This window comes from Peromyscus leucopus, chromosome 16_21 (assembly GCF_004664715.2).
Source record: "Peromyscus leucopus breed LL Stock chromosome 16_21, UCI_PerLeu_2.1, whole genome shotgun sequence".
Taxonomy (NCBI): Eukaryota; Metazoa; Chordata; class Mammalia; order Rodentia; family Cricetidae; genus Peromyscus; species Peromyscus leucopus.
The window spans coordinates 37,436,628-37,452,068 of NC_051084.1; the positions used below are offsets into that span (position 1 = coordinate 37,436,628).

Genomic DNA, 15,441 nt, shown 5'->3' on the forward strand with positions numbered 1-15,441 from the left:
CAACAAAAAAAAGTAACACACCCACCAATCCCTATTTTAATAAACTATTCAACAGAAGGCAAACACATAAAATATGTTCCTTATAGTAGGAAAGTTCCAAAAACTGGAAACAACGTCAAAAACCACCAGTAGGATATTTTTACATATGACAATATGTAGATGTTAAAAAATACTGAAGTGCACATACATGCACTAAATGTTTATTTCAACAGAAATAAACCTACCTACTTATACAAATTTAAAACCATGAAAAAGCCTAATAGAATACTATTAAAAGTCGTTCCAACCTCTCACAAGAAGAGGCAGCACTCTTTACATAGGTCTGCATTATTGCTCTAACACACCAAAAATTTGAAGGAACTACAAAGTCACCAATTATGTTTCACTCAAGAAAGCATCACTCTACCACGTGGCCACTCTCAAAAGTCCATCCATACCTTGATCTGAGCTGCCTGCAACATACAGTGAGTTTATTGGTTGTCATCTTGAATAAGAGATATTAATGCCATTTGCTGGGCAGAGGACAGTACTGGTCTGACAATGTCACTACACAAGACTTATACAACCAAAAATCCCATTAACATTTCTGGTAGAGCAAGCCATCATCACAGTACATTAGAGCAGGTACAGAGAGGCTGCTGCTCCAGCCAGCCACCAAATATGTACTGATTTTAAGTGCCATCTCCAGGGGACTTTAGCCTCTTCAGGCAAAGAAAACTGATGCATCCATTATTCAAATCAAGCTTTTAATTAGCTTTTAAATATTTTCTGTTGTTGGTAGTAATATCCTAAAACATCATTATCATTAATATCAGCCACTTCAGGTGCTGGCTTTTGTACATACAGTATTATTAAGAAACTAATGACAAAGTCTATATAATCTCTCAGAAAAAAAAATCATTATCCAATAAACAGGAATGTCAAATGCTTCTAATTTTGAAACAACAGAAAACAAAGTAATTTACCTAATTTTACAAAACTATTTTAAGTAATGGAGCTGATGTTCATACCTGGTCAGTCCCTAGCTAATAGCCATACTCTAGTACGTATATAGACCAGATAAGAAAATCAGAGGAGTCGGGCATATATCACATTCATAACCCTAGAACTTGGGAGGTCAAGGCAGGAAGATTGCAAATTCAAGACCACACCGGGCTACAAATCAATACCTTTTCTCAACAAACAAACAGACAAAAAACATATGCCTTAAGGCAGGCCAATCTTTGTGAGTTTTGAGGCCAGCCTGGTCTACATTTCAAGTTCTAGGCCAGCCAGAACTATATACTGAGACTCTATCTGAAACAAACAAAGAAGAAAACTAAACAAAACTCAACTCAACTCTGAGAATACACATAAGAGAAAAGGCTCAGGCTGTGAACCACACTGAAATGAAGAAATACAACCCACCTGTCAGGTGCAGTTAGTAGAAGGGTTTCCAGAGTATCAAAATCACAGGTCTGCTTCCCATGTACTGAAAAGAATGACTTACATCCTTCTGGTGGAGGCTCATCAACTGCTATCTGTCAAGAAGACAAAATACACAGTTCTACTCAAAGATCAGACAGAAATCTATGTTTTAGTGAACATGTGACTAAATGATATTCCACCATCAATAAAAGCAGAAACTACCATCTGCTGAACAGCCACTGTGGGCCAAGGTGGTAAGAACGCTCCAAGCCAGAACTCTGGCTGGTTATGATATTCAGTTCCTCCCATTTCAGTCCATGTCAGTACTAGTATTATAATTCCACAACAGAAAGTTAAAATTCTCTCTATATCAGATGACTGTCAAAAGATACCTAGGAATCTGGGGTATACCTTCAAAACACTCTTAGCTCAAAATGGCAGGGGTTTTTTGAGTGTGTGTGCACATATACGTGTACATATGCATGTTGATGTCAGAAGTTACCATGGAGTGTCTTTTCTAGATTACTCTTCAAGTTTACTTTTGAGACAGTTCTTTCACTAAACCTGAAGCTCAGCAATTCAGCTAGAACGAACAGACAGTGGACTTTAGGGGTCTCCCTGTGTCCCCCACCTCCTAGCCCTGGGGTTACAAGGGTAAGCTACCATACCCAGACAGAAAGGCAGTTTACCAACTGAGTCATCCCTTCAGCCCCTTCCAGTGCCAACTGATCACCTAAGCTCAAGGGTCCACACGGTCGAAGGAGACGATTGCTACAAGCTGTTCTCTGATCCACAGCATACCATGGCACAGGCACATACGTATGCACACTAGATAAATAAATTAGTGTAATAAACAGTTAGATGTCAATTCTCAAGAGTACAGTGCATGGCACTGAGTGCGGAGACATGCCAGAAAGATAGAAAGGGGCCAACAGAAGGGAGGTGAGACAGAAAAACAAACCAGAGATGAAGGGGTGGTATTAAAACACTGGGAAGAGAAAAGTCTATGCAGGTGAGTGGGTCAGAAAATAGGGAAGAGGGTGAAAGGGAAAGGGGGTAATCAGAACTAAGGAAATATATAATAAGCCATAAGGAAACCTGTGAACATACAAGCTTATTTAAAAACTTGATTTTTCAAAAAAGAGCCAAACTGGAGGTGCCCTTCATGGATGGACAGTGCTTCTACCAAGAAGTCTTGGGTTATTAAACAAACATTCCAGTGCTGGGTGTGGGCTACCTCCCTATGAGTTACTGACCAGAAAGCACAAGAGCCCTTCCCTCCAAACAATATAGGCTATTGCCAGTGCTCTTGGCCCCACCAGATCTTGACAGTAGCATTCTATCACCGGGGCTGGAGAGATGGCCCAGTGGTTAAGAATACAAACTGCTCTTGCAGAGAGCCCAAATTTAATTATTAGCACCTACATCAAACAGCTCACAACCACCTATAACTCCAGCTCCAGGGTAAGCTGACAATTCTGTCACCATGGAAACCTATATTCACGTGTACCCACATAATTTAAAATTATAAAAAAAAATCCTATTTCTAAACATTGTTTGATCACAGGACATACATAATCAAACTGGAGCTAAGCTAGAAGCTGTCTCCCTACAGGCTAGCCTTCCTTCATACTGTCAGAATATACTATGCAGGCTGCTAAGAAAGAAAAGTCATCAACAGTCTTACTCAGATGGGAATTTTGGGGGCTACAATAATGACCTGCAAGGCAAGATGGGCCCGCTGGTGGCATGGATGTTCTGATTGACTGAACCTGAGGCCTGCTCCATAGGCTAAGATAAACCTGGTCAAGAGCATGTGGGGTGAGGGTTGGGGGACCCTAGGAAACAACCTAATACTACATCTACTACTACTACTTTGACAGCGTTCTAAATACTTAGTCATGTTTATATTCACAGATTAGTGGTGTGTCCAAGCCTTTGCTGGAGATGCTTCTAACTGCAATGAAATAGCAGTTTCCACAGAAAACCATAACTGGCCCAAGTGCCAAGAATAAGTGATGTGAGAGGACTCAGCCCTAAATGGGACAACTATTATCACCTCCTCCAAAGATCAAAGAAGAGCAGAGAAAGAATGTAAGAGCCAGAGGCTGGGGAGATGTGCAGGAAAAGACACCTTCTGAATATACAGCAGCTTCACTCAAACTCACTGCAGCTGTGGTTATCTGCACACAGTCTATACAAGATTAGGTCCTTCAAACTGCATCATGGACAGGAAGAGCCTCACTCCCCACTCCCAGGACCATTGGCAGTTAAAGGTTTCTGGCAGAGGAGGTGACATTTTCTTTAATGATGTAGCTACTGTGAAGTTGCCCTGTTCCAGTAAATAATCTCCAACCTATGCTCTGGGAAAAAACTCAAAGTTCAGCGGGCCACATACAAAAAGAAGATGTGGAATTACCAGGGAAATTTGTTGAGGAGTGTTCCATATGGAGAAGGAGAATAAAAGGGGAAATGAAGGTTAAAAAAAAAGACTAAATTCCTTATAAATGTGTGAAACCAGGGCTGCAGATATGTCTGGAGGCTAAGAGCACTTCCTCTTGCAGAGAGCCCAGGTTCAGTTCTTAGCACTCACATGGCAGTTCACAACCACGTATAAATTTAGTTCTAGAGGCCCTAACACCCTCCTGTAACCTCTATAGGAACCTGACATGTATGTGAGTAAAACATTCATATACATAAAATAAAATGCCAAGGTAGAACTATGCTGTCCTAATTAAAGATGATATGCAAATTAATAGGAAGCTCCTCATTTAACTAAGAATTATATAGAATCTAAAGAAACAAGCCAGGCACAATGGCTCACATCAGTAATCTCAGTAATCAGAAGGCAGAGGCAAGAATATTGTAAGTCCAAGGATAGTGCAGAAACAAGGAAGTAGGGATCCTGAAAACAGCAAAGCTAAAGAACAGACAATAAGTTTTCACTGGGAAGTATGGTAGGCCAAAGGCTTCTGTCCACGCTAGCACCAGCAAAGTACCAGGCACCCACAGCAAGCCAAGACTCCCTTCTAGGACAAGGCCCCACATTAAGGAGAAACTTCTTAAAGTAGAAAACTTCAGTAGGACAGAGACGATGGAAGAAAAAGTCCAAATCAAAGTGCAAGAGTGGGGCCTGGAAAGATGGCTCAGTGGTTAAGAGCACTGATTGCTCTTCTGGAGGACCAGGGTTCAATTCCCAGCACCCACATGGCAACTAACAGCAGTCTGTAATTCCAAGATCTGACCTTACATAGACATACATGCAGGCAAAACACCAATGCAAATAAAATAAAAATAATTTTTTTAAAAAAAGTGCAGGATGATGGAGCCAGAGAGATGGCTCTGGGGTTAAGAGTACATATTGCTCTTACAGAGGATCTGAGGGTGGTTCCCGGGCACCAAGATGTCACATGGCTCACAAGCATACACTCACACAGACACACACATGCACACATAGTTTAAAAATAAAAGTAAATCTTTTTTTCTTTTTTTAGATACAGGAGAATAAGCAGGAAATCTCAGTGACATACTAATGTATCTCCTTAGCACTGCGGACATCCAACGGAAGAGGGAGCTATGTCAACCTCTAACAGGTAAGGAAAACTAATCACACATCAAAATGAATATAAATCTCTAGAGGGCTGAGTAATGGCTCAGTGGGTAAAGCATGAGGGCCAGAGGTCAGATTCCCAGAACCCACCCAAAGAGCCACGTGGACAAAATGGCCCACGTGTAAGCCCATGTGGGAAAGGTGGTGGCAGAAGGGTCCTGAACAAGCTAGCCAGTCAGACTAGCCAAAATGGCCAGCTCCAAGTTCGTAAGCCACCTGACTGATACAGAAGGTGAGTGTGATTAAGGAAGACTCCTGACATCTATCTCAGACACTCATCCACTCACACATACAGGAGCAAAATGTCTCTACTTCAAAACCCACACTAAACTAGGTAATTATTCAAAGAAGTAAAAAGGACCAGAAATAGCATCTGTATATACCAGTTCCACATACAATAGACATTATGTTAGGCACAGAAATCATTCATCTGCATCAGCCCAAATTTGCAGCCACACGCCACATGTGGCTTCTCAACACTTGAAATATGGCTAGTGCAACTCAAGTAAAGTTTGTGTTTGACTTAAATAGATTTATATTGAAATAGCCTCACCCCTCCAGGAGATAAAAAGTAAAGTGCATCGCTCCAGTCGATGAAACCACATCATAAATATACAGCCAGAGTAAAGATAAAAAATGCAATCTAGCCAGGTGGTGGTGGTGGTGGTGGTGGTGGTGGTGGTGCACACCTTTAATCCCAGCACTTGGGAGGCTGAGGCAGGTAGATCTCTGTGAGTTCCAGGCCAGCCTGGGCTATAGAGTGAGTTCCAGGAAAGACACAAAGCTACACAGAGAAACCCTGTCTCAAAAAACAAAAAAATGCAATCTATAGCCAGGTAATGGTGGTGCACAACTTTAATCCTGGCATTTGGGAAGCAGAGGCAGGGGGATCTCTGAGTTCAAGGCCAGTCAGGGCTATACAAAGAAACCCTGTCTCAAACAAACAAACAAACAAAAAGAAATCTATGGGCCGGAAAGATGGCTCACTGGCTCACCAAACCACATTTGGCTCCTAGCACCCATAACACGTGGCTCACAACTGCCTATAACCCCAATTGAAGGGCATATAATACCTTCTGCTGGACTCCACAGCTACCTGCACCCCCATGCACATTACAATACAAACACACGTCAAAAAAAAATTTTTTTTTCTTAATGCAACCTATTAGAAACTTTTAATTCCAGTTTCTTGAGTGGTTGTGGCAGGAGGATAACAAGTTCAAGACTAGCCTGGGCAACATAGTGAGTTCAAGGCTAGCCTAAGCAACTCAGTGAAACCCTGTTTGAAAATTAAAAAGGCTGGAGAATCTTTTCAGTGCTAGAGCATTTGCCTAGAATGAGCCACAACTTGGGTTCAGTTTCCATTACAAAAAAAAAAAAAAAAGAAAGAAAGAAAATGGATTATATTTAATATACTAAAAGGAAAAATGCAAATCCATCACATTTCACAATGATTTCTTGTGTATGACAACAGAAAGTACAGGCAACCACAACAACAAAGACTAGAAACCAGACATGGTGGATACCTGTTATACCATCACGAGGGTGGCTGAGCAGGACATCTAGAGAGTTCTAGGATAGTTTGGCTACATAACTGAACCTATGTTTTTGAAAGAAAGAAAGGAAGGAAGAAAGAGAGAGAGGAGGGAGGGAGGAGACGGGAGGGAGGGAGGGAAGGAAAAGGAAGGAAAGGAGGAAGGAAAGGGGAAGGGAAGGAGGGGAGGGGAGGGAAGGGAGGGGAGGAAGGGAGGGGAAGGAAGGGGAGGGGAGGGAGGGAAGGAAGGAAAGAGGAAAGGAAATGAAAGGAAAAGGAAAGAGATAGAAGAAGGAAAATGTGATGACACAACTCACCCATCAGTGTCCAATATAAAAATAAGGAACTGTTGAGGAAGATGCAGGAACTTAGAACCCTTGTACATAGTTAGAAGTAAAAATGGGGCAGTCACTGTACACAACAGCTTAGTGCTTCATTCAAATATTAAATACAGGGGCCTAGGGATATAGTTCAACCACAGAGCACCTGCTTGGCATGTGTAAAGTCCTGGGTTCAATCCCCAACACCGCCAATAAAAGGTTAACCACAGAATTACCATATGGCCCGTGTATCCCACACTTACACAGAAAAGCAAAAGAGCTGAAAGCAGACGCTCCACCAGACACACAGATGCCCGTTCACTACAGCAGTGCTAGTGACAAGAGCCAAAGGCAGAGACGCCCACATGTCAGCTAGGGAAAGAAAGAATAAACAAAATGGGATACACACACAATGAATAGTAGTGAGCAAAAAATAACAGTGAAGACCTAGTACATGCTGCACATGGAGGACATTAATAACTGCTTCCTGAAACAAACAGGAAAGGACAAACACTGTAAGACTGCACTCATATGAGGTACCTACAATGGGTACAGTCACAGAAGTAGAAAAAATTCTGGGTGCTGGGGTAACGGGAAGAAAGGAAATAAAGAGAGTTACCATCCTGTAGATTTCTGCAGTTTCAGCTTCGCAATATGAAAAAGCTCTGAAGTGCAAGCATGTTGGGCAACACCTATAAATTCAGCACTAGAGACTAGGAGGCGAGCAGAGAGTTCAAGCTCAGTCGCAGCTATACAGCCAACCAAGTTCAAGGCCTGTGAATCAGCTCCTTTTCTATTTCTGTGACAAAACACCACAAGCAAGGCAACTTATAAAAGACAGTGTTTAATTGGGCTTCTGGCTTCAGAGGGTTGGAGCCCACGAAGGCAGAGCAAAGGCACGATGGCAGAACAGCTGAGAGCTCACATCTCTATCCACAAGCAGTAGACAGAGAAAACTAACCGGAAGTGGTCTTTTGAAACTTCAAAGTTCACCTCCCAATGACACACTTCCTTCAACAAGAACAGAACCCCTAATCCTTCCCAAACACTTCTACCAACCGGTGATCAAATATTCAAACACATGAGCCTATGAGGCCATTCTCATTCAAACAACTGCAGCCAGGCTGGGCTACAAAAGACATCTTGTCTCAAAAATCCAAGAAAATTCTGAAGATGAATAAATACACTTAATATCACTGAACTGTGTATTTAAAAACAGTTAAGATAATGTTGTCCAGGACTACCCTTCAAGCCCAACAACTGCCATCTTATAGCATTCAGCTGTGCCCACCTGCAAATGATCATCCCAGCTGCATTTGTTGACTGTTTACATCCTGTCACAGAGGCGTGGGGAGGTTCCTGAGACCCTGACCTGAGTATTCAGCCACTCCCTACCTACCGCCTTTTGTATACAGCTCAGCCCTAACTGCACATGACCTTGGGAGTGGATAGAGTAGGGAAGATTGGGGTAGGAGATCTCATCTATGCAGCTATGGGGAAGCCATCATTCCTGATGTTAAAGACTTTCCTGTGTGACCTTCTGAGGTAAGAGCACCCACAACTCTGTAGGCAACCTCTCACATGCTAGCCCAGACCACTATACCAAGGAAAACTATCAATCACGATCTATGAAGAAAGAAAAACATTACACAATTTTAAGTAATGTTTATCAGTTCTACAAAAGGCAGGGTCAGTCTAAAGAGGCTAACCATACTGAAGAAGACACAAGGAATAAATAATCCCAGAACAATAAATCAAGGGAGTGGGCTACACTATAACAACAAAACAAATGGAATCAATAAACATTCCTCATTTATAAATTCTCAGTATCAACAAACTGATTGTACAAGGTCCTTGTGCTCACAGATAAGCACTAGGGAAACCAGGAATGTCAATCATCAGGGTTGCATCTTCAAGGAAGTTACATAACCTGTCTTCCACGCAGAAGGCTGTGAATGGATGTAATTAACAGCCTTGACTCCCCTAGACTCTTATGCTTTTCTCAGTCATTCTCCCTAGATCTTTATCTTGAGCCTTGTTTCTCAGTCAATAGAGCTCACCCTTATGGGAGATGTCACATATACTTTATAGCTGTGTGACCTCTGCACTATCTGCATAACCAAGACCACCTCCAGATCCTCTCCAGACCCTCAAGCTATAGAACTCATCTTTATAGAAGGGTCACATGTACTTTACAAAGAGTTTCAATGCAGTCAGGCCTTAAGCTTCATTATTCACATAGGACTGAGTTCATTGTCATCAGGAAACTTTTTTTTTCCCAAAATTGTACTGTGCTAAACTATACCTAAAAATAAACTGCCTTGTGTCGGGCTCTAGAAGTTTAACCCAACACCAGATACTGAGTCATACTGAACCAGATTTCCATGGATCATTACTCTGCCTGTCCTGGTGTTTACAGATACCCCCTACAATCAATGGTCTCAAGTCTCCAGTAAAAATACACAAAGTGAAAAGATTGGATTAGAAAGACCATCTTTCTGCTGCACCCAAGAAACATACCTCACCATCAAGAATAGACATCAAGCCAGGCAGTGATGGCACATGCCTTTAATCCTAGCACTCAGATGGCAGAGGCAGGCAGATCTCTGAGTTCAAGGCCAGCCTATGGTCTACAGAGCAAGTTCCAGGATAGCCTAGGCTACACAGAGAAACCCTGTCTCAGAAAGAAGAAAAAGAAAAAAGAATAGACATCAAATCAGGGGGGAAAGATGGAAAAGGTATTCAAGCAAATGGAACCAAGAAGCAAGCAGGTGTAACTATCATAATATCTGACAAAACAGACTTCAGACCAAAACTAATCAGAAGAGAGAGAAAGGACAACACATGCTCATTAAAGAAAAAATACATTAGAAGGATATTATAATTCTAAACATTTATGCACCAAATACAAGGACACATAAGTTCATAAAAGAAACACTACTGCAGCTAAAACCACATATTGACCCTATGATAGATACTGGGTGACTTTAATACCCAAATCTCGTCAATAGACAGATCATCCACACAAAAAACTAAACAGAGAAAGGCTAAAGTTAAATAACATCATAAATCAAATGGGTCTAACAGGCATCTACAGAGCATTCCACCCAAATACGGAAGAATATACTTTCTTCTCAGCAGCCCATGGAATGTACCCAAAATTGGCCCCATATTAGGACATAAAGCAATTTCTAGCCGGGCGGTGTGGCGCACGCCTTTAATCCCAGCACTCGGGAGGCAGAGCCAGGCAGATCTCTGTGAGTTTGAGGCCAACCTGGTCTACAGAGTGAGATCCAGGTCAGGCACCAAAACTACACAGAGAAACCCTATCTCGAAAAAACCAAAAAAAAAAAAAAAAAAAAAAAAAGCAATTTCCAACAGATACAAAAAGCTCCAGAAAAAAACAAAAAAGAAATACTCAAGAGTACATGGGAAGAAATAATCAAAATCAGGGCTAAAATAAATGAAATAGAAACAACCAAAAAATACAAAGAATCAGTAAAATGAAGAGTTCATTCTTTAAGAAAATCAATAAGATTCTGTATTCCAACAAACAGGAAACCCCCCTCAAAACCCTCAAAAAAAAAAAAAAACTTAATGAATTTCTTGATATATATATATATAACCTACCAAAGTTAAATCAAGATGAAATAAACAATTTTAAGAGACTCATAGCCTCTAGTGAAATAGTAATTAAAAGTTTCCTAAATTAAAAAAGCCCAGGGGCTGGAGAGATGACTCAGAGGTTAAGAGCACTGATTGCTCTTCCAAAGGTCCTGAGTTCAATTCCCAGCAACCACATGGTGGCTCACAACCATCTATGGTGTCCTCTTCTGGCCTGCAGTCATACATGCTGTACACATAATAAGTAAATAAATCTTTAAAAAAAAAAAAAAAAAAAAAAGCCCAGGGCCAGACAGATTAGGGACTGAATTCTACCAGAATTTCAAAAAAGAATTAATGCCAATACTCCTCAAACTATTCCACAAAATAGAAACTGAAGGAACATTTCCTAATTCTTCTTATAAAACTGCTATTACACTGATACCAAAACCACACAACCACACAATGACACAATAAAAAGAGAACAAACAAATACAGATTAAAATCCCTAAAGAACACAGATGCAAAAATTCTCAATAAAATACTTGCAAACTGAATTCAAGAACACATCAAGGCCGGACGGTGGTGGTGCATGCCTTTAATCCCAGCACTCGGGAGGCAGAGCCAGGCGGATCTCTGTGAGTTCGAGGCCAGTCTGGGCTACCAAGTGAGTTCCAGGAAAGGCACAAAACTACACAGAGAAACCCTGTCTCAAAAAAAAAAAAAAAGAACACATCAAATGGATTATCTACCATAATCAAGTTGGCTTCATCTCAAAGATGTAGGATGGTTCAACATACATAAGTCAATAAGAGAAATTGACCACATAAATAGACTGAAAGACAAAAACTACATGATCATCTCATCAGAAGCAGAAAGGGCCTTTGACAAAATCCAATATCCCTTCATAATAAAAGTCCTGGAGAGATCAGGGACACAAGGGACATACCTCAACATAACAAAGGCAACTTACAGGAAGCCCACAGCCAACATCATCCTAAACAGAGAAACTCAAAGTATTTCTACTAAAATCAAGAACAAGACAAGGATGTCCACTCTCCACACCTATTCAATATGGTACATGAAGTCTCAGTTTAGCTAGAGCAACGACAACTGAAGGAAAAAAGAGGATACAAATAAGAAAGGAAAAAGTCAGTGTCCTGACTTACAGATGATACAATTTTATACATAAAAGACCCTAAAGATTCCACCAGGAAACTTCTATAGCTGATAAACACCTTCAGCAAAATAGCAAGACATAAAAATGAACACACAAAAATCACTAGCCTTCCTATAGACAAAAGTACTGAGAAAGACATCAGGGCAACAGTACCATTCACTATTGCCTCACCAAAAAAAAAAAAGAAAAGAAAAAAAGAAAAAGCCACATATCTTGGGGTAACTCTAACCAAGCAGTGACAGACTTGTTAGTAAAAACTTTAAGGCACTGACAAGGGACACCTTCAAATGAGAGCAAAGTGGCAGCCTATAGAATGGGGGAAAAAAAAATCTTTACCAAGTTCATATCTGATAGAGGGTAGTATCTAGAATGTATAAAGATCTAGAAAAACTGAACATCAAGAAAACAATAATCCAATTCAATAATAGGATACAAAGCCAGCAAAGTGGTGCACACCTTTAATCCTATCACTCAGGAGGCAGAGGCAGATGGATTTCTGTGAGTTCAAAGTTGGCTAGTCTACACAGTGAGTTCCAGGACAGCCAGAGATACATAATGAGACCCTGTCTCGAAAAAACAAAAACAAAAACAAAAAAGGGGGATATGGAACTAAGCAGTTGACAAAAGTTGAAACACGTATGCTGAGAAACTCTAAAATAATGTTCAACATCCTTAGTCATCAGGGAAATACAAATAAAATCTTCTCTGAGGTTATGGTCAGAATGGTCATAATCAATAAAACAAATGACAGCACATGCTAGTGAAGGTGCAGATAAAGGGAACACTCATCCTTTACTGGTAGAAGTGCAACTTGGTACAGCCACTATGGAAATCAGTGTGGCAGTTCCACAGGAAGCTGGAAAACCACCTCAAAATCAAGCTATACCACTTGGGAATATACCCAAAGGACTCTACATTCTACTAAGAGATAAATATGCTCATGCATGTTCATTGCTGCTCTATTCATAATAGCCAGAAATTAAAAACAGTCCACCAACTGATCACTGGATAATGAAAATGTAGTACATTTACACAACAGAATATCATTCAGCTGTCAAGAAAAATCCAATTATGAAATTCACAGGTAAATGGATAGAGCTAGAAGCAATCATCCTGAGTGAGGTAACCCAGCCCCAAAGGACAAATACTGCAGGTTTTCTCTTTTATGTGAACATTAGCTTTCAAGCTTTAGGTATGTATGTTTCAATCCTAATAACCACAGAAATGAGGTAACTACTGAGGGACCAGCAGGGAGATGCAGATCTTCTAAGGAAGAGGAAATAGAATATAGAGTTATAAAGGGAAACCAGAATAGGAGGATTAAATGAGGAGAGGAATGGAAGGCAGGATAAAGGAGGAAAAACAGGGAGGACAACTAACACTAAAGGTCTTTTGTAAAGCCATATGGAAACCCACCATTGTAGAAACTTCCTAAAATATATATGAAAGAAATGTAAGTGAAGTCACCATATAATGAGGGAGATAATGCGCCAACTAGACATCTTATGCCACCAAGCTGAACCTCCAGTGCTAGGAATGAGTTACATCTTACTGAGTTGTTGGCCAAAGGGGTGCCATAGACACCCCCCCCCCCCCCGACCCAACATCACACCAAGGTTTATTGGTTACTCTCCATAACCTGATGGTAAGGCCCTACTGCTGAAGACACAACTTACTTAAGTCATCAAACAGGAAGAAACTGAACTAGGAGCTTCACCCTTATGAAGGTACTTTACATGCTACTGGAGGTGAAAATAAATCATCAATTCACCAAGCTACAAACCCTGCAATTTCCAACAAAGACCTGGCCACAAAATATACTGATATAATAGTGAAAAGTGTTATGGATTAACCAACCACTTTTTGATTGGATTAAAGGTCCACTTGATGAGATGGAACCCATATAAGACAATGCTAAAGTGGCCAGAACCTGAGACTAGATAGGAAGGTCATGGGCCTAGGAGAAAACATACTATTATTCCACTAAAGGAACATAGCAATAAAATTACTCCTCATGACATATTGCTATAACCATAGAGCAGAGTATCACTCACTCAATCCTTATCAGAAGCTTCTTCTTGCAGTTGATGATAACTAACAACGAGATCCACAACTGGACAACGTGCAGAGTGAGAGACTTCGGAGCACTCAGCTCTAAATGGTGTGTCTTTATCAAAGCCCTCCCCTCAAGGCTCAAGGATCTATGTGGAAGAAGAGGCAGAGGTGGTGGATAACACCATGGAAACAGGGTCTTCCAGATTGATAAGCATAAGAACCCAGAGACTGTAACATCATGCACAAGACCTGCACAAGTTCAAAGCAGACGAAATCCCAGCACTAAGAAAGGATGTGTACACAAAGTCCCACCCTAACCAAGAATCTATTTGCAAGTGATATCTGCTGGGAATGGAATAATCATCTTTCTCCAGTGGGGTATCACTGGGTATATTTCCATATTCCAGAGCAGGTCCCATGCCCAGGAGTAGTTGGCCAACACAAAATAAACTCCATGGGTTTTGTTGTTTGTTTTATTATTATGTCATAACTGATTCTCTTTTACAGTTTGTTTTGATTTTCTATTTTTTTGTGCAGTGGGTGGTTTGTTGTTTTCTTTTGTTATTGTTTCTTTCTTGAGAGAGAGAACGTGAAGTTGGGTGGGTAGGGAACTTGGGGGATCTGGGAGGAACTGGGAGAGTGGAAAGAGAATATGATCAATTATATGAAAAATGTTTAAATAAAAAATTTAGGAATTAGAAAGAAACAGAGGGGAAGGAAGAAGAAAGGAAAGGAGGAAGGGAGAGTCTGAGGAAAGGAGGAAAAGAGAAAAAGAAAAGCAAACAGACATTTCAGTCCTGATGAGTGACTAGAACATTACCTATAGACATGTCTAAGGAAAGCAATGGAATTTTGATTGAGCCTCTAGACCCAGCTACCTGGTTATAGGAAACAGGAGATAGAGGAATAAGCTAGTCTGCACATAAATGTGTGATAACAAAACTGAGCGCATGAGAAGTATGATGCAGTCCATGGGATACACCAGGAAAAGAAAAGAGGAGCTGGGTTAGCAATAACACCTATAATCAATCCCAACACTTGGGAGGCTGGAAGAGGATTGAGAATTCAAAGGTAGCCTGTGCTACAAAGAATAAACTATTTCAAAAAAACAAACCAAGCCGGGCGGTGGTGGCGCACGCCTTTAATCCCAGCACTCGGGAGCAGAGCCAGGCGGATCTCTGTGAGTTCGTGGCCAGCCTGGGCTACCAAGTGAGTCCCAGGAAAGGCGCAAAACTACACAGAGAAACCCTGTCTCGAAAAACCAAAAAAAAAAAAAAAAAAAAAAAAAAACAAACCAAATAACAACAAAAACAATCAAGAGACCCTCTCGAAAATTTTAAAATTTTCTAACACAGGACAAAATTTAAACTCTATCGGGTGTAGATGCATTCTTGGGCAATAAAATAATTTAAAAACAAAACTACAGGGGTGATTCAGACAAGAAGTGGCAGCATGGCTTCTTTGGGAGGACAAACTGTGGCTATGACAGAGAGCACATGGAGGACTTCAAAGACAGTAAGTGAAAATCGCTTCTTAGCCTGGTGAAGGTTACAAAGGTGCTCACTTCACAGTAACCTATCGTATGTATGAATCATCTGTTGTGGGTGGTTTTCTGTATCTGCTGTTTTATAGTACAGGATGGTTTTTAAATTAATATTTCTTTCATACAAATGTCTAATTGATATATACACATCTGATTCTCTCTTGTGTTCCCCTTTCAAAATCCAAACCA

General features: G+C 40.7%; 1 protein-coding gene across 2 annotated transcripts in view; it reads right to left on the minus strand.

The window, feature by feature from the left end:
* The window catches only part of LOC114690765 (UDP-glucose:glycoprotein glucosyltransferase 1), a 132,484-nt gene that overhangs the window by 99,740 nt on the left and 17,303 nt on the right, over positions 1–15,441 (minus strand). For both annotated transcript variants that reach the window (XM_028865647.2, XM_028865646.2), the window contains exon 5: positions 1,408–1,520. In XM_028865647.2, the coding sequence (XP_028721480.1) occupies positions 1,408–1,520 (113 nt within the window). The remainder of the gene's footprint in view (positions 1–1,407; positions 1,521–15,441) is intronic.